At 41.7% G+C, this 18,899-nt stretch overlaps 1 protein-coding gene across 1 annotated transcript in view; it reads right to left on the bottom strand.

The window, feature by feature from the left end:
* Positions 1 to 18,899, bottom strand: part of LOC124615554 — a 196,943-nt gene that overhangs the window by 69,000 nt on the left and 109,044 nt on the right. Inside the window, exon 4 of the mRNA XM_047143530.1 lies at positions 10,484 to 10,603. Within this exon, the coding sequence (XP_046999486.1) occupies positions 10,484 to 10,603 (120 nt within the window). The remainder of the gene's footprint in view (positions 1 to 10,483; positions 10,604 to 18,899) is intronic.

Here is an 18,899-nt window from a genome sequence, read left to right as displayed (position 1 = left end):
CAGAAAAAGTAGTAAATAAAGTGGTACCTGTGTGAATGGTCCCATTTCATTTAGTACTTGGTGGCACAGATAAAAGTAGCCCGTGTAAGTATAAAGTGAATTCAGATAAATTACAGAAATGAAGAGCTGAAATGGAGCCGGCCGGAGTGGCGGAGCGGTTCTAGGCGCTGCAGTCTGGAACCGCGCGACCGCTACGGTCTCAGGTTCGAACCCTGCCAAGGGCATGGTTGTGTGTGATGTCCTTAGGTTGGTTAGGTTTAAGTAGTTCTAAGTTCTATGGGACTGATGACCTCAGAAGTTAAGTCCCACAGTGCTCAGAGCCATTTGAACCATTCGAAATGGACTCACCACGTATTTACAATGAAAAATATAGTGAAGTTCGTATTTATCGAATATGCTGTAAGTGATCCCCTGCAGCATCAGTACACAGCCGTGCTCGTGGAATCATGCTCAGATACACCCTGCGTAAAGTTAGGATATCGACGACGGCAACTTCACGGCTGGTGATGTCTTTTAGTCCGTGTATTGTGTGTGGATTTTTTTCGTAGACGTTGCTCTTCAAGTATCGCCACAGGAAAAAAATCACTTGTCATTAGATTCGACGAACGTAGTCGCCATAAATGTTTCCTGACAGTTCGTTCCTCAGTGAAAACACGATGAACTCGTTCCAGCAATGCCTTACAAGTGTGGCATGTTACCCCATCTTGCTGGAAAAAGCGGTATTGTATTTCATATTCAGTGAGTTGAGGAAATAATGTATCAAATATCTATATATACAACCGTGTAGATGGTAGAATAAAAAAATATCGGTCCAGTGATGGGCGTCTCTGATACATAGCAGCAAATTCGATGTTTTCATCGTGGAGTGTGTCCTGACACACAATGTTACTGGTCTCAGTTGCCCACTGCCTCGTGTTCCGGGAATTCGCATGACCGGAAAGATGAAACCGTGCTTCATCACTCATGATATGGAAGGTTGTCTAACAGACCATCGCTGATGTTATTCGAAGGCGACTTGCAATAATCTATACTTTTCTCACTCTCATCCTTCCGTAATTGCAGCTCAACCGTCACACGATATGGTTTCAAATTAAGGCTTTTCAACATCCGCTGGCAACTACTCCTACTTACATGCGCCTGTTGGGCCGATTTACGTGTAGACTTCTTTGACCTCTGAATAATTATTTCGCGAATGTCTGCAATACCTTATGGTATGCGAACTGAAGGAATTCTTAATCGTTTTATACTTTGCACACATCCATAGGTGTACCAGTTTTTGTATGGACTCTGCAATGCTCTTTGTTGGTAGTCCTCTGTCTGCATACCCGACTCAGAAAATTTCACGAGCATCCTCAATCCAACCTGTCTTCACATATACTTCCATAAAATTTCAGTTCTTTCTTCCATCGAGAAAGTCAGTTTGCAGATCGCAAAGAGAAACTTCTAATTTTACTGATGAAATAAACTGAAATGCTGACAGAAGAATGCTAACAATCGATTATTGTGTAAAACTGTCCATTGTTGTAGCAGTTTATTTCAGAAGTCGAATTACTTTATTCGCATTCAAAGGGGAGTTGGGCTGTTTTTAACTGTACCACTCTATACTTTTTTGGACGGACATATTACTTTTCAAACATCAGTTGCTATGACAACGAGCTAGCACGTAACCGGTTACCGCCTAAATAACCAATAATTTTGGTTGCAACTCAAGATGTCTCTTTTTGCTTCACTATCTAAAATGAACTGCTGTCCACTACACCCAGCATGTTGGAATTATGAAAACAGTAAATGGTTCCACAGTTCATGGACACAAAGCTGTGCATGCACTTTGACTGGAACGATTCGAGGCCTAATCTCGGTTGTACTAGTCACGGGGACCAGGAACTGTTAAATTAAGTTTCACTGTGGCAGTTTTGTCATTCGGTATTAGTTAAGTTGCTAACATTTCAAATGGGCATAACGTCGTGCATCAGTTTTGGTCAAAGTTCAACCTTAGTCTGTTTTTGTGATCGGTTATGAATCTGTGAAATACGATTCATCCATACTCTATCACAATTGAGAAACTGTAGTGGAGTCTTACTTATCGGACGGATATAACTTTTTTACAGTTGTATTGACTAAAGTGCTTCATTCGACTGTAAAATAAAATATTGTACCAGCCTATTTCGGAACATCGAAAAAATTATTTTACTATTTACATATTTAACCTCATTGGGTGAGGGCCTTCAGACACTCTCTTACATTTTAGCAGGGTTTTATGCATATATTACAATTACTTGAAGAACTATAACAATTTTGATGATACCTACTAATAATAAGTAATCAAATTTAAAAGTGTTTCAAAAAAGATTTGCATCTAATGTCAGTTAGAAGAATAGTACTGACTAAGAAGTAAAGGTAATAACACGAGTACTAGCTACACTACTATTGCCAATAGTAATGACAAAAATAGTGGCAATAGAAGAAACAAAATTTATTTCTAAAAATAAGATTTTATGAGACAGCGTGTTCGGGGCGGGGGAGAGAAATTCGGATAGACTGCACCACCTAGCGGCTTTTGGAAATGGAAAACATGTGACGCTAAAGTTTGGAACCTGAGTAGTGGAAACGTTGTATGGGATACGTAAAGAATGAACGCAAGTGTTAATGTCGGTTTAGTAGATAATAGTAAACTCTCGATTCGCTGAAGAATCGAAATACAAGTTATAAAACAGCTTCAAATTTCTGGGACCTTTACAAATGAGTTGAATGTGTTAAATATTAGCGTTAAGCTTGTAAGGGAGAAGAAATTTAGCAAAGATTTGAAATTACAATTAAATTTTGTTGAAAGTTGTTAAGTGCTATTAACACTGTATGAGTACAGTCTAAGTAATTCGTGCTTCGTCTTAAGCAAAATCAAAATCTAGTTTCCATGCATCTCAATGAAACCTTGTGATTGATAGTGCCGTACTACTGCGTGAATGGCGAAAATGTTTGTTTCATGTTTTTTGTGGAGCATCAGCAAGAAACGGTTCCTTAAAGTTTGAAATTATATGTGAAGTTTGTAGCAAGCACATATGTGTTCGCATTTTCAAATATCGAATAGAAATACTCACATAGTCTTGGTCACTGACGCAGTGAGTAACACTGCCTCAAGACATAGAAACTGTGCATAACTGTAATACAGAACATGACAGAATACTAAATTTTTAAATTAGATCAAAAATTATCTCCAGTAATGAAAATAAAATATTTATTACTCTGAAAGTCACTAGATAGGCCATAGATAACTAGTTCAGGGTGCCTTGTACCGGGATAAATGTTCAGTAACATCATTATGATCATCACCTTTACATGGAGTGAGCTGCGTAGCCTATTCTGGAAACCATTATATCGTTCAGTAATAGACAATACGCAACATAATTAAAGGTTCACTCTTTAGAAATCCGTTAATAATTTCCAGTTTCGATGTATAAGTTTAAAATTTGGCTTAAAGATATCTACAATCTACTTCTGTAATGAGGCAAAAGTGTGGTACCCTGCGATATAACTGCAGGTTCAGTGACTCTTGAAACAGCAAGATGATACAAGCGAAAAAAAGACCAGAGCGCAGAAGTTCATTTGAGGTTTAAGATGGGTTAATGATGTTACATCGGCAGTAAAATTTCATCACAATTCTTCCCAGAGCCACCACAGTCGTATCAAACGATGGCAATGGTATCGTACCTCCCCTTTCTCACATTTTGCCCCGTCTTTTGAGGACTATACGTATTAAAAGTACGTCGCCCAGCATTGACATCACTCGGTTTTTTTGAGTGTGGCAGAGTATAATACTTGCGACACACTTCCGCTCAGAACTGACATGAAAAGGCCTCAGGGAGTGTCAAAAGGGCTACACTGAAACCACTTTTTCACTTGAGGCTTTGATTTCCACACATTTAGCAGTCCAAAACGACAGCTGACAGTTGGATGAGCAAGGAGATGGTGTCTTGGCAATATTAAAAACTGCTGACACCGCGCAAATGCTTCAACCCTTCCCTAAAGCATCAAGGCCAGCATCCCAACCGAATGTGATTGCACTCCACATAGCGCAGTGCGACCGCAGTTATTTCTCTGACATTCAATGACATTTGAACGTGATCCAAAGCAGCAAACGGTGCTTATCCTTCTTCCGGGCTCCTCTTCTGAGCCCTCCTGCGGCGTTATCATGGAGGTGTGTGACATTGATACATGCATGAATAAAAGAGAAAACGGTGATCTAAGACCCTTCGGTTCGGCGACATCCTCAGTGCCACCCGCCCACATTCCTTGAGTACTTTAAAAATGCGCCTGTCAGAGAAAACCCATGACGAGAATCCTAGGTGTTTGCAGGTAGGCAATCACTTGACACCTCTCCGTTCCAGTATGCGTACTAGCAAATGGTCAGGCCTCTCGTAGATTTTCTCTGTGCATGCGCTTTTTTAAAGTGCCCAACAATCGTAGGCCGGTGCCACTGACAATACTGCAAAAGCCGGCCGAAGTGGCCGTGCGGTTAAAGGCGCTGCAGCCTGGAACCGCAAGGCCGCTACGGTCGCAGGTTCGAATCCTGCCTCGGGCATGGATGTTTGTGATGTCCTTAGGTTAGTTAGGTTTAACTAGTTCTAAGTTCTAGGGGACTAATGACCTCAGCAGTTGAGTCCCATAGTGCTCAGAGCCATTTGAACCAATACTGCAAAATTTAGCACAGGGGTAGGGGCCATTGTATTCCCACATGTATTAATGTCGTATCCTTCTGTATTCACGCTACAGGAAGTACAAAAACAAGAGGGCTGAAAAAGCTGAGGCAACCTTTGCTGCTTCGGATCGTATTCGAATTTCGTCGAGTGGTCTTGAGTAGTCCCTTATAGACACACACTGTGCACCAGAGAAAAAATTGCGGTCGTACAGCAATCCAAAGGGATACGATCACATCCAGTAGCGCATGATGTCCATAGAGAAGGGCTGAAATGGTCATGGAGTGTCAGCAGTGTTGAAGACTGTCAAGGACGTCGTACTGTTGCTCGCTGCACTGTGAACTGAAGATTTCGACTGCTAAATGTGTGGTCTTCAACTCTTCAAGGTAAAGGGGGAGGGGATTTCATTGACACCCTATACGCCATCCCTTGCGACATTTTCCTGTTGATTCGGAGCGGCAGTATGTCTGAAACGTTTTCCTCGATCACACAGAAGAAGACCGCGTGAATTCAACCTTGGCTGTCGCGTTGCTAACCTCCGCCGTGGAGACGTCATAAAAGGAGTGAAATGTGGCTAAGAGGTGGTGCGACGAACGTCCCAGCGTGTGATACGCCCACTGTGGCGTTGGGCAGAATTGGGTTGGGATTTGGTGCCAACGTGACAAAATTAAGCCACCTTACATCTTTCACGAGCGTTTGAGCTCTGGTCTTAAATTCTGCTGTTTGAAGCTTCGAGGAGCCACAGAGTGACGTCGCAGAGCGCCGCTCACTTGTTCATCATTACGGAGAGAGGTTATAGTAATCTTTGAGCCAAATTTTAAACTAAAGGGAAATAATTACGTTGTTTCGGGAATGTGAACCTTCAATTGTTTTGTGCAGTGTTGAACTCATCAATGGCATCCAAAGTTGAAGATGTTACTGAGTTCTGTTAACTAATGAGAGGGAACATTCCAGAGTCGAAAAGGACTTAGAGAAGATGGCTGAATGATACAGTGGAACAGTTGATATTTTACTATGGTGTGAACGAGTATTTCTTCTGTGTTACTTGGAGGACAGACTTGAAAGTCTGATACGTTGATAATACGATAAAGCATATAGCATGGAGGAATCTCTGCTCTTGTCTGCATGTAGTCAGTACAGTAAAGTGATCAAAAAGTCGAACGTCATTAACATACCGTATTCTGGCACTCACCACCCACTTACACATGCCCTGGGCTTTCCTGAGCAATACCTTGCACTATAACATTGTTGTAAACAACAGTTAGAAGTGCACTCGTTCCCATAAGTTTCTTTCTCAATTCAAATGGGAGAACTTCTTGGATTGTTGTAGACAACGGAGACATACTGATGCTTTCCTACAAATCCTAGCAATGTGCTCAAACCACTTTGGGTTTCCAACTTCTAGAATCTTTGCTGAGGATGAGAAATTTATAATTGACCCACGTATGATTATAGATCATACGGATCCAAATTTCTGTCTAATGAGCAACCAAGACCCTTTGGATATCGACTGAGTTTCAATCACATATACTGTGCGTAATTTGCACGCAGGTCAGCATTAACTTTAACAACAGCCGTCTTCTAGTTGATTGGTTTTGCACCTAGGATCACAGATGCACAGGAGAATACTGGACCTACTACGGAATCTTGAAGACCGCCAGATACTGTCCCATTAAGACTGTGTCATTCCTAATGCAGCCTAATGCAGGATTGGCTCAGGTGACTTTTAACATAGGGGGGTTATGTAGGGATTTTACAAAAGAGGATCAGGTAGTGATTGTGGGTGGGGCCGGTAATAGTATTGATAGGGATGAGGAGTATGACACAGATGGTGACCTGGAAAAGATAGCCACTCAGACTGGCAACACGAATGTGCATTTCGTGGAACTGTTTCAGCGTCACGATCTGCCTCATCTTAATACAGCCGTCAGGCGTAATAACATTAGACTTGGGGGTGCGCTAATGACAGAAGGCATGAGTCACACTTCAGTGGTGTCGGTGGAGTCTATCAGCAGGACGGGTTTCACTAGACGTGGCCTGCACCTCAACAGGTATGGAAAGGGGAGGTTGGCAAAGCTTATAGGTGACAGCATAGGTGGGGGTGGTGGGATCACTCATGGCAAAATTCCGGTAGTTTTGCGTGTTAGAGCTGTACCTTTTTTAGATTGAAGTCAGCTGACAGGTATTCCTGCTTAAGGGAAGTCTCTCTAACAAAGAAACCACCTTAGACAAGGCTCAGGTATCCGATTAATGAGGGAATTAGTATATTTAATCAAAACATACAAGGCATTAGAGATAAAGTTAGTGAACTACTTATAGATGTCGACTCTGAAATTATTGGTATATCTGAACACTTCTTAAATAAGGAGATAATTCAGAGGCTTCGTTTACCAGGATACAGGTTGGCTGGCAGCTTTTCTAGGAGCTCTATGCGGTGTGGGGGAGTAGCCATGTATGTGAAAATCGGCATCCCATTTGAGTCAATTGATGTTTCAAAGTACTGCACTGAAAAGGTGTTTGAATGTTGTGCAGGTGTGGTTAAATTTAGAGGAGCTAAGCTTCTTACTGTTGTTATTTATAGATCCCCAGACTCCGATTTCACAACATTTTTGCTTAAGCTAGAGGAGGTTCTTGGCTCACTTTACAGGAAATACAAAAAGTTAGTTATATGTGGTGACTTGAATATAAATTGTATACGTGATTGTGCAAGGAAAAGGATGCTGGTAGACCTTCTTAATTCATATAATCTTATGCAAACCGTATTCTTTCCAACGAGAGTGCAAGGGAACAGTAGAACAACCATAGACAATATTTTTGTTCATTCGTCATTACTAGGAGGGCATTCTGTTTGCAAAATGGTGAATGGCCTTTCAGATCATGATGCACAAATTTTAAGTCTAAAAGATTTTTGTGCTGCAGCACAGGTTAAATATAGCTACCAACTTTTTAGGAAAGCTGATCCAGTTGCTGTAGAGACTTTTGTAAACCTTATCAAGGAAGAAGAGTGGCAAGATGTTTATAGTGCAGATACAGTAGACGATAAATATAATGCTTTCCTCAAGACTTTTCTCGTGCTCTTTGAAAGTTGCTTTCCGTTAGAACGTTCAAAACAGGGTATTAGCACAAACAGGCAGCCTGGGTGGCTGACTAAAGGTATAATAATATCTTGTAGAACAAAGTGGCAATTATATCAAAACGTTAGAAACAGTCACAATCTAAATGCAGTAGCCCATTACAAACAGTATTGTAAGGTGCTTAAAAAAGTTATTAGGAAGGCGAAAAGTATGTGGTATGCAGATAGAATAGCTAAGTCTCAGGATAAAATTAAAACCATATGGTCAGTCGTAAGGGAAATGGCTGGTCTGCAGAGACAGGTCGACGATATAGAATCAGTGCGTAGTGGGAATGTCTGTGTTACTGATAAGTCGCATATATGTACGGTATTTAATAATCACTTTCTGAATATAGCAGGTGAACTGAATAGAAACCTAGTCCCAACAGGGAATCATATAGCGCTCTTAGAAAAAAGTGTTGCGAGACTGTTACCTGAAATGCTCCTCCATGATACTGACAAGAGGGAGATTGAGTTAATAATTAAATCACTAAAGACCAAGAACTCTCATGGATATGACGGGGTATCTAGCAGAATACTGAAGTATTGTTCTATGTATGTTAGCCCAGTTCTCAGCCATATCTGTAACTTTTCCTTTAGGAGTGGTCGGTTTCCTGACCGATTAAAGTACTCGGTAGTGAAGCCACTTTATAAAAAGGGAGACAGGGATAATGTTGATAATTATAGACCTATTTCTATGCCATCGGTGTTTGCTAAAGTTATCGAGAGGGTTGTATATACAAGGTTACTGCCGCATTTAAATTCACATAATTTGCTGTCAAATGTACAGTTTGGTTTTATAAATGGCTTAACAACTGAAAATGCTATAGTCTCTTTTCTCTGTGAGGTTTTGGACGGATTAAATAAACGGTTGCGAACGTTAGGTGTTTTCTTTGATTTAACGAAGGCTTTTGACTGTGTTGACCACATAATATTACTACAGAAGTTGGAACATTATGGAGTAAGGGGGGTAGCTTACAATTGGTTCGCCTCTTACTTTAAGAACAGAAAGCAGAAGGTAATTCCCCGCAACATTGACAGTGGTAATGATGTTCAGTCCTAATGGGGCACTGTTAAATGGGGCGTTCCCCAAAGATCGGTGCTGGGGCCACTGCTGTTCCTTATTTATATAAATGATATGCCTTCTAGTATTACAGGTGATTCAAAAATATTTCTGTTTGCTGACGACACCAGCTTGGTAGTGAAGGATCTTGTGTGTAATATTGAAACATTATCAAATAATGTAGTTCATGAAATAAGTTCGTGGCTTGTGGAAAATAATTTGATGCTAAATCACAGTAAGACTCAGATTTTAGTTTCTAACTCACAATTCAACAAGAACTGATATTTTAATCAGACAGAATGGGCATGTTATAAGTGAGACGGAACAGTTCAAGTTCCTAGGTGTACGGATAGATAGTAAGCTGTTGTGGAAAGCCCATGTTCAGGATCTTGTTCAGAAACTAAATGCTGCTTTATTTACCATTAGAACAGTATCTGAAATAAGTGACATTTCACACGAAAAGTAGTCTACTTCGCATATTTTCATACGCTTATGTAATATGGTATTATTTTTTGGGGTAATTCTTCTGATTCAAAAAGGGTATTTTTGGCTCAAAAACGGGCTGTTCGAGCTATGTATGGTGTAAGTTCGAAAACCTCTTGTCGACCCCTATTCAATAGTCTGGGAATTTTGACATTGCCCTCACAGTATGTATTTTCTTTAATGTCGTTTGTTGTTAGCAATATTAGCTTATTCCCAAGAGTTAGCAGCTTTCACTCAGTTAATACCAGGCAGAAATCAAATCTGCATGTGGAATGCACTTCCTTGACTCTTGTGCAGAAGAGAGTGCAGTATTCTGCTGCATCCATTTTGAATAAGCTACCACACGAACTCAAAAATCTTAGCAGTAGCCCAAACGCTTTTAAGTCTAAACTGAAGAGTTTCCTCATGGCTCACTCCTTCTATTCTGTCGAGGAGCTCCTGGAAGAGCTAAAAAATTAAGCAAATTCAAGTGTTTCATTCTTGATTTTCTTTATTTAAACTAATGACGTGTCGCCTGAATATGTTTCTTATATTTCATTTTATCTGTTTCTACAATCGTGTTATAATTTCATGTATTGACTCGTTCCATGACCATGGAGACTTCTCCTTAATGTGGTCCCACGGAACAATTAAATAAAATAAAATAAAAAATAAAATAACATGTGCTGTTATTCGGAAAACGTCAGGTGTGAGCACAGCACATGGAGAGAAATATAGGATGGAAGCTTATCAAGTAAAATACCGAAGTCGATAGTCTCAATGGCTTTGCTAAGATATAAAAGCAACATTTTAGCGTCTAGTCTGTTGTCCATAGGTTCAGGTTGTTGTTACTATTATTAAAACACATGATTTGCTACGATCTCTGTAGAATCCTGGTTACTGTTCGACCAATACGTTGAATCAAATGAAACAGTTTGTAAATGGCGCAGTATTCTAAGAGTGCTGTGGAAGCAGGTCAGTGGCTTGGCAGATATACGTCTTACCCACAGGGAAAACGTTTGTTGGTGTGCTAGAAGATACGTGTTATTCAGGGCAGGTGTGGGTCAACAAGAAGAGTGGTCATTTGGATGGTGGACGCTAGTCTCATTACTGGACAGTAAGACGGGTTAGCACGTCACGTCGGTGTGTACTCACGTGGACAGACGGCGCTGCCGGCCTCGTCCGACGCGTCGCCGCAGTGGTTGACGTCGTCGCAGACGAGGTCCGTGTCGATGCAGAACTCCCGCGTGCACCGGAAGTCCTCACACGCATGCTCTGCAAGAACCACACAGTCTGACTCACAGCTCACGATCTACATCAGCCATCAGTAGCAGCCGAAACTTGCAATATTAAGTGCAGATGGTGCTGGTGTCGTGGCAGGGGTGTGGTGGTGGAGCCAGTGGGAAAATGTTTTGTGGAGGGTACATGCTACAATGAGGGACTGATATTTATTCCCGATAGACATACAGAATTCGTAAGAATTCGCTGCTTAATTTCAGTAAAATACTTCTGTGTATTTCACCGAGCTATTTGATAAAACCAGCAACGTTTCAGCCGCTATTGCAGGCAGCCCTCATACACGTCACTATTTTCTGCTTTTAACATCGCAATTTGCGGCTTGTGGTTCCTGTTTTGTATTTTTTTTTCTGCTCCATGAAGGCCTCAACGATACAGATAGCTGTCGTACCGTAGATGCAACCACAAAGGAAGGGTATCTGTGGAGATATCAGACAAACATGTACTTAAAGCGTATTCGCATTGCGAATATGGAAGACCATCAGTTGTATGCTAGAATGACAACAATGATAATTTGTGCTGCAACGGAGTTCTAAACCGGAGTTCCCGTTTATGGCGAGCGGTCGCCTCACCCTCAGGCTATCTGATCACGACCCACGGTCGGACTCAAACTTCCATACGTTACTTGAAAATCGCTTGCCCGGTGTCGGCGGATAAATACGACGCTGCACTCGCTGTGTTATTCCGAATTACGATGCAATATTCCTTCGTACATGCATGTATAAGTTAGATGACGAATTGGTATCTTTGAGAGATGAAAAAGGCAGCATAGGATAAAATAGGTAAAAATACAATCCCTAGTATAAATCCTTGGGTATCACAAGAGATGTTGTGTTTAAGTAAGTAACGGAGAAAATATAAAAATGGAGCAGATGAAGCAGGGAATACAAATGTCTAAAAATAAGACTGACAGGAAGTGGATAAAGTCCAAGCAAGAGTGGCTAGAGGACAAATAAGTATACAGTAGCATGTATTACTAGGGAAAAGGTAGACACTGTCTATAGGAAAATTAAAAAGGACTTTGTAGAAAAGAGAAGCTATGGGAAGAATAGAAACATGAGAAAAGGAAAGTGGAAAGAACATATAGAGAGAAAATTCCTGACAGATTAAAACTGTGTGCCGGACCGTGCTTGGGTAGCTCAAATGGTAGAGAAATTGCCCGAGAAAGGCAAAGGGCCCAAGTTCGAGTGTCGGTCATGTACAGAGTTTTAATCCGCCAGGAAGTTTCATATCAGCGCACACTCCGCTGCAGAGTGAAAAATCTCAATATATAGAGAAGCTCTACAGGGAAAATTAACTTGAAAGTAATGTTGTAGAAAGGGAAGAGAAAGTAGATGAAGATGAGATAGGAGATATGACATTGTGAGACCTGCTGAGACACCTCATTCTAAACAAGACCCTGGGATTAGCCAACTTTCGCCCACAAATGCTGATATCCTTGAGAGAGCAGGCAATGGGCAGAATATAAGAAATATGAGACAGGCTTAAAGAAGAATGTAATAGTTCCAGTTCCACAGGAAACCGGTGGTGCCAGGTGTGAATATTTCCGAACGATCAGTTTCATAAATCATGGATGCAAAATACTGACACGAATTATTTACAGAAGAATGGAAGAAGTGGAAGAAGCCGACCTCGGATGACATCAGTTTGGATTCCGAATAGTGTTGGAACACACGAGACAATGCTGACCCTGCGACACGTCTTAGAAGATAGACCAAGGAAAACCAACTCTACATTTATAGCATTTGTAGACTTAGAGAAGTCTTTTGACAATGCTGACTGAAACAAAAACTGTAAATTACTGAAGGTAGCAAGAATAAAACACCGAGAATGAAAGGCTATTTACAACTTGTACAGAAACTAGAGACCAGTTATAAAGGCTAGTGAGCGTGAAAGAAAGCAGTGACTGAAAAGGGGGGAGACAGATTTGTAGCTGGCCCCTAATGTTTCTTAGTATGTATGCTAAGTAGGAAACGAGTAAGGAAGGAGAAACTATGAAATTGAATTTGTTCTGCGAGAAGAAATAAAAACTTTGCGGTTTGTCGAAGACATTGCAACTCTGTCAGAGACAGCAATGGACTTCTAAGGACAGTTTAACAAAATGGACAGTATATTGAAAGAGGGATATAAGTTGAACATTAACAAAAGCAAAACAAGAGTAATGGAATGGAGTCGAATTAAATCCGGAGGTACTGAGGTAATAAGATTAGGAAATGAAACACTGAATTAGTAGCTGAGATTTGCTGTTTGGGCAGCAAAATAAGTTATGATGGGCGAAGTACAGAGGATACAGGTATAATAGCCGTGGCAAGAAAAGTTTATATGAAGAAGAAAAATTTATTAACATTGAACATAAATTTAGGTGTTAGGAAGTTTCCTGGTGGCATTTTTATGGAGTTTTGGCTTGTACTGACCTGAACCGTGACGATAAGCTGTGCAGACAAGAAGAGAACAGAAGCTTCTGAAATGTGATGCTTTAGAAAAATTTTGTGGATTACATGGGTAGATCACGTAGCTAATGAGTAGGTAATGAATATAATTGGAAAGAAAAGGAATTTGTGGCACAACCTCGCTAAAGGAAGGGATAGGTTGATAGGAAACTTTCACCGTTGTCAAGGAATCACAAATTTTATATTAAGGGCAGTGTGGCTGTGGGAAGGTAAAAATTGTGGAGCGAGACGAAGAGATGAAAGCAGGAGCCAGATTCAGAAGCATGTGGTTGCAGTAGTTACTCAGATGAAGAGGCTTGCCCAGGATAGAGTGGGATGGAGAGCTGCATCACACTAGTCTTCGGACTGAAGATAGCGACATATTTTATTACTTGAAAATGGCTGATACTCCTGACATCTTATTTAGTGGGTGGGTGAACGGATCAAGAGTGAAGGATAAAGGATATCAGTTCCTACTGCTGTGAACACAGGGTGTACATAAAGTCCGCGAACATTTTCAATTATTTACTGCACAAGAACTAAACATTGTGCAGATGTCTTACATATTGCATTTTGAAGAGAAACCCCGGTTGTTTTTCTTTTTTAACAAACATTCGATATGCGAACCATGAGTGACCCGGCAGACGTGAATACGATAACAGAAATCTTGCCATACCCGTTCCAGCACGACGTCATCGACTGTGGCAGTCGCTTCCCGTGTTCTCTCCCGCAGCTCTGCTACATCATGTGGTAGAGCCGGTACACACACGAGATCTTTAATGTGTCCGGACAGAATAATGTCACACGGAGTGAGATCTGGTGATAGGGGAGGCAATTTGATGAAACAGATGTCTCCTTCTGTAGCACAGCCCATCCATCGATGAAGCAGCTCAGTGTTCAGGTATCCCGTCACATAACCTGTAGACATCGATTTCCACTCTTAACTGTTTTTTCTCATGTTGGTTTGGGTGCTGTTGGAAATTGCAAAGTTATTTTTCTCTATGTTGTTTAATGCCGAAGGTCTTGTTTACATGCCGGAACCAGCACTTAGGGCGCATGAAGGAGGTGAGCAGTGCCATCTTTCCGACTGATTCCTTGAGTAGATCTGTGGCTATTAATGCAAAAGGCGAACCCATTGCCATGCCGTCCGCCTATTCACAATACTTTCGTTTTCACTTGAAGGAAATGGTGGCCAGGCTGTGCCGGACGTGGTCATACCGTGCACTATCTGATCAGAAGTATCCGGACGCCTGTTACTGCACATTAGTGTGAGGTGTGTCCAATCTTCGCCTTTATGACGGCTTGAATTCTGCTGGGGACACTTCTAATGAGGGGTATGAATGACCGTGGAGGGATGGCAGCCCATTCTTCCTCAAGAGCCAAGACCAGAGGCGCTGAGACCTGGATCGATGTCAACACTCTAATTCAAACCAAAGGCGTTCAGATCGGGAGTCAGGGCAGACCAGTCCGCACCAGGAAGATTATTGCCTACACACCATTGCTGCTGTACACAACACACAGTGTTGTAAAATGTGTACATTTCCTTCCGCATTTAGCACTTTCTTAAGCGCAATAAGACGGGCACACTACAATTACGACAAACATTCACGCACTGTAAAACCACTTCATCCGTACTTCACTATTGGTACCGCACACGATGGCAGGCAACGTAGCAGAGGCACTCGCCACCCCCCAAACACTTTCATTGGATTGCTGGATGTTACGCCGTGAAGTATCACCACTCCAAATCACTCGTTTCCAGTCACTCACTGTCCAGAGGCGATGCTCTTTAGATCACCCCAAGCGTCGCGTAACACTGACTGCAGAAATGGGTGTCTTACGTGAAGCTGCGCGACCACTGATCCCTCTCTTTTTAATTACTCACGCTGAATCATCGTACTAGCAGGACTACTGGTAGCACTTTGGAACTCACAGGTGATTCCTTCTGCTGACTTCATACGATTATGTGCAACCACTGTCCGCAATGCCCGACGGTCCCTGCGCTTCAGTAGGTGAGGCCTGCCTGGTCTTGATCAAGCTGTGGTCGTTTCTACGCGCTTCCACTTCACAGTCGCATCACCAGCAGACGACGTAAGCAGCTTTACGAGGGACGAACTGTCCCTGATCGATATGGTACTCAGGTGACAGCCACGGCCTATTCCACTTTCGAAATCACTGAGGTCTCCTGACCGATACATTCCATAGTTGTTGCTTTCCTAATGACAACACAATACTCCCCGCTTCCTTCCGTACTGGCGGGTCCGTCTCTTGTGACATCTAGTGGACAAATCTGCATTAAATAGGGTGTTCGCATGCTTTTGATCAGACATTGGATGCATCCGGTGCAGGTGCCGCCGTAAGTAGCTTCCGCCGGATTCCACAATTGCAAACAACAAACATTAACGTAAATTATAAACATTTTTATGCATCTGATATATTTCCCCCTTAATGCAATCATTCGATCCGTAATATTCCAGAACCACCAGCCACTTTCAAATAATAAATAAAAAGGAGCAACCTCGAGACACAAGTACTCATCCTGATGAAGGCCTGCTTGTAAAACCAGACGAAACGTTACTAGTTATATCATATACGAGAAGGTGAAACGTGCAGAAAATTTTTATTTAAATATGTCAAATAAGTGTGGCAAACAGCTTCGTGAAATCTGGGCTTCGATCTAGATTCTACTTGAACACATAGGGAAGCCAGGTGTTAACATTCACACACTATTAAGTGCAAAGGGGCGAAAAACTCACAGCATTAATCACAAGGAGTCAGTGCGTGTGTTACGTGCTAATAGTGAGTAAAAATCTGAGTTTAATTTTGCGGTCTGCGAAGACTAGCCGCTTTGCATATACGCTGTGATAACAGAAACATTTTCGTTACACATTCCCTGCAAACACAATAGAGCAACATAAACTCTACACAACTGATGTTCCGTTTAGGAGTGCAGCGACATTGATCTTGACAAAAAGCTAAGTCAAATTAGCAAGAGTTAAAAAGAAAAAAAAGGAGAGTCGCATAACGCGACTACAGTGTAATCGGAGGCTAACGCATGCCACCAAGGCTTTTATAACTGTGTTTACACATCTGATTGTTTATTTTACTTATTTTCTCCTTTAATTTTCGTTTTCAGTATGTCACTGAAAACGCTTAAAAATAAACCAAAATAAAATATTTGAAAGCTTTTATTCGATAGCAAAAACGGACTTCGCGTAGTAAGAAAATTACAGCACTTCAGAAAAGGGCAGTGAATTTCCATATCAGCAATCTAATACACTGAAGAGCCAAAGAAACTGGTAAACCTGCCTGGTATCGTGTTGGGCCCCCCTGAGCACCCATAAGTGCCACAACACTTCATGGCCTCGACTAATGCCTGAAGTAGTGCTGGAGGGAACTGACATCATGAATCCTTCGGGGCTGTCCATGAATCCGTAGGAGTACGAGTGGGTGGAGATCTCTTCTGAACAGCATGTTGCAAGGCATCCCAGATGTATTCAATAATGTTCATGTCTCGGGGAGTTTGGTGGCCAGCGGAAGTACTTAAACCCAGAAGAGTGTTCCTGGAGAAACCCTGTAGCAATTCAGGACGTGTGGGGTGTCACATTGTCCTGTTACTATTGACGAAGTCCGTCTGAATACTCAATGGACATGAATGCATGCAGGAGACCAGACAGGATGCGTACGTACGTGTCACCTGTCAGAGTCGTATTTAGACGTATCAGGGGTCCAATACCACTCCAACTGGTCACGCCCCACACCACTGCAGAGCATCTACCAGCTTGAACAACCCCTGCAGACATGCAGGGACCATGGATTCATGAGGTACACGTCCATCCGTTAGATACAATTCGAAACGAGACTCGTCCGACCAGGCAACACGTTTCCAGTCATCAAAGGTCCAATGCCAGTGACGACGGGCCCAGGTGAGGTGTAAAGCTCTGTGTCGTGCAGACATCAAGGGTACACGAGTGGGTCTTCGGCTCCGAAATCCCATGTCGGTTATGACACTGACACTTGTTGATGGCCCAGTATTGAAATCAGCAACAATTTGAAGAAGGGTTGCATTTCTGTCATGTTGGACGATTCTCTTCAGTCACCGTTGGTTCCGTTCTTGCAGGATCTTTCGTGAAATGGCCGTACATTCGTGAAATGGCCGTACGGGAAAATCCCCACTTCGTCGCTACCTCGAAGATGCTGTGTCCTATCGCTCGTGCGCCGATTACAAAACCACTTCAGACTCACTTAAATCCTGATAATCTGCCATTGTAGCAGCGGTAACCGATCGAACAACTGCGCCAGACACTTGTCTTATATAGGCGTTGCCGCCTGCAGTGCCGTATTCTGCCTGTTTACATATCTCTGTGTTTGAATACGCTTGCCTATGCCAGTTTCTTTAGCCCTTCATTATAACACGGATGAAATTTTAGCTGACCATATTTTGTCGAGCAAAGAAAGGAAATGTCACGTTTCAGCAATTTCCCTCGTGCAGACTGGGTCATCAAAGTTGTTTGTTTTCCATGTATTTATCATTGTAATCATTGTACTTAGCTGAGTCGGATTTTCCAAGACTTGACAAAGTGCTTCTATTTCAGTATCTGTAGTTACTATTTACATATTTGCCTTTATGATAGATGACACGTGACGATTGTCATAAGACTATTTAAAAAGTGGAGAAATACCAGTAGAGAATCCACACAGTATGTTTTCATTCTTGTACATAGAATTACATAACCGAGATGTTACAAAATAATCCATCGCTTTCTTCTTCATTTTCCACCCGAAAATTTTAGTTGAAACTAATGAAACTGTTAATGGGGAATAAGCTGATGTCAGCTCAAAACTCATTTTTCTGTCCTTTGGCAAGAAAAAGAACGCTGCAGAAGTCTGACGTCCTATATACGAGAGCCGTTGACGGCTATACGTTTCCCTATTCAGGTTGCCACCTTTCCCTTCGGACAAATTTTCTTTCTAAAAATGGCGCACGTGGTACGTGTTATCATCATATTGAGTGTTTATATTCTTTTCATATGTTGCTCTCGTAATGATCACATCTCGCCAACATACAGCAGCGCTAGTTTTGAGATGATGTTGTGAATTCAAGTTTTAAGGTCGTATTACGTACGTTTTCCATAGTGCCTGTTAAAGGCCCACTGATTTCGTTGTATTTCGGAGTAAATCTGTTTATAGATTTAATGCACATTCTTACATTTAAAACAATATACTCGGCCGGTTACTTCCCCATATTACACTACTTAAGCACTCCTCAAGCATTTCCATGACAACCTGCTGTTTTCAGCTGATTGGTTGAATGTTTGACATTACACGACTGTAGTACTCTGTTAATTAATTTTTTATTCCACTGTCGCCATCAACAAATAAAACTGTAGGGAAGAATTAAAACATAGTTTTGAATCATGATACTTTCCTAGATCATCGACCAATTTATAAGATTTCAAGAATACTGCTGGACATTTGAGTTTTCGAGGTCAGCCAGGAATGTGTTATTTATTTTTGGAAGCAGCATCTACGACATACGCCTGACAGCGAAAACGCAAGCGCACTGCTCAAGCCGAGCAAACACTATCTGTTTCCATACGAACAGAACACCAGAAATCTGTTCAATTGCCAACCCCGTACAGTTCTTGAATCTTTTGGGAGATTAAAACTGTACCCTCGGCCGAGACTCAGAACTATGACCTGTGCCTTTCGAGGGCAAGTTCTCCACCTACTGAGCTATCTTATTTTATTGGTTTTGTGACAGTATTTTACATATGATTCTCGTTAGAAGACAAGGTATCTTTCTTTTACCTTGCTTGTTAAAATATAATAATTATCCTGGGAAG

This window comes from Schistocerca americana, chromosome 5, assembly GCF_021461395.2.
Source record: "Schistocerca americana isolate TAMUIC-IGC-003095 chromosome 5, iqSchAmer2.1, whole genome shotgun sequence".
Taxonomy (NCBI): Eukaryota; Metazoa; Arthropoda; class Insecta; order Orthoptera; family Acrididae; genus Schistocerca; species Schistocerca americana.
This window is presented reverse-complemented; position numbering and strand designations above follow the sequence as displayed.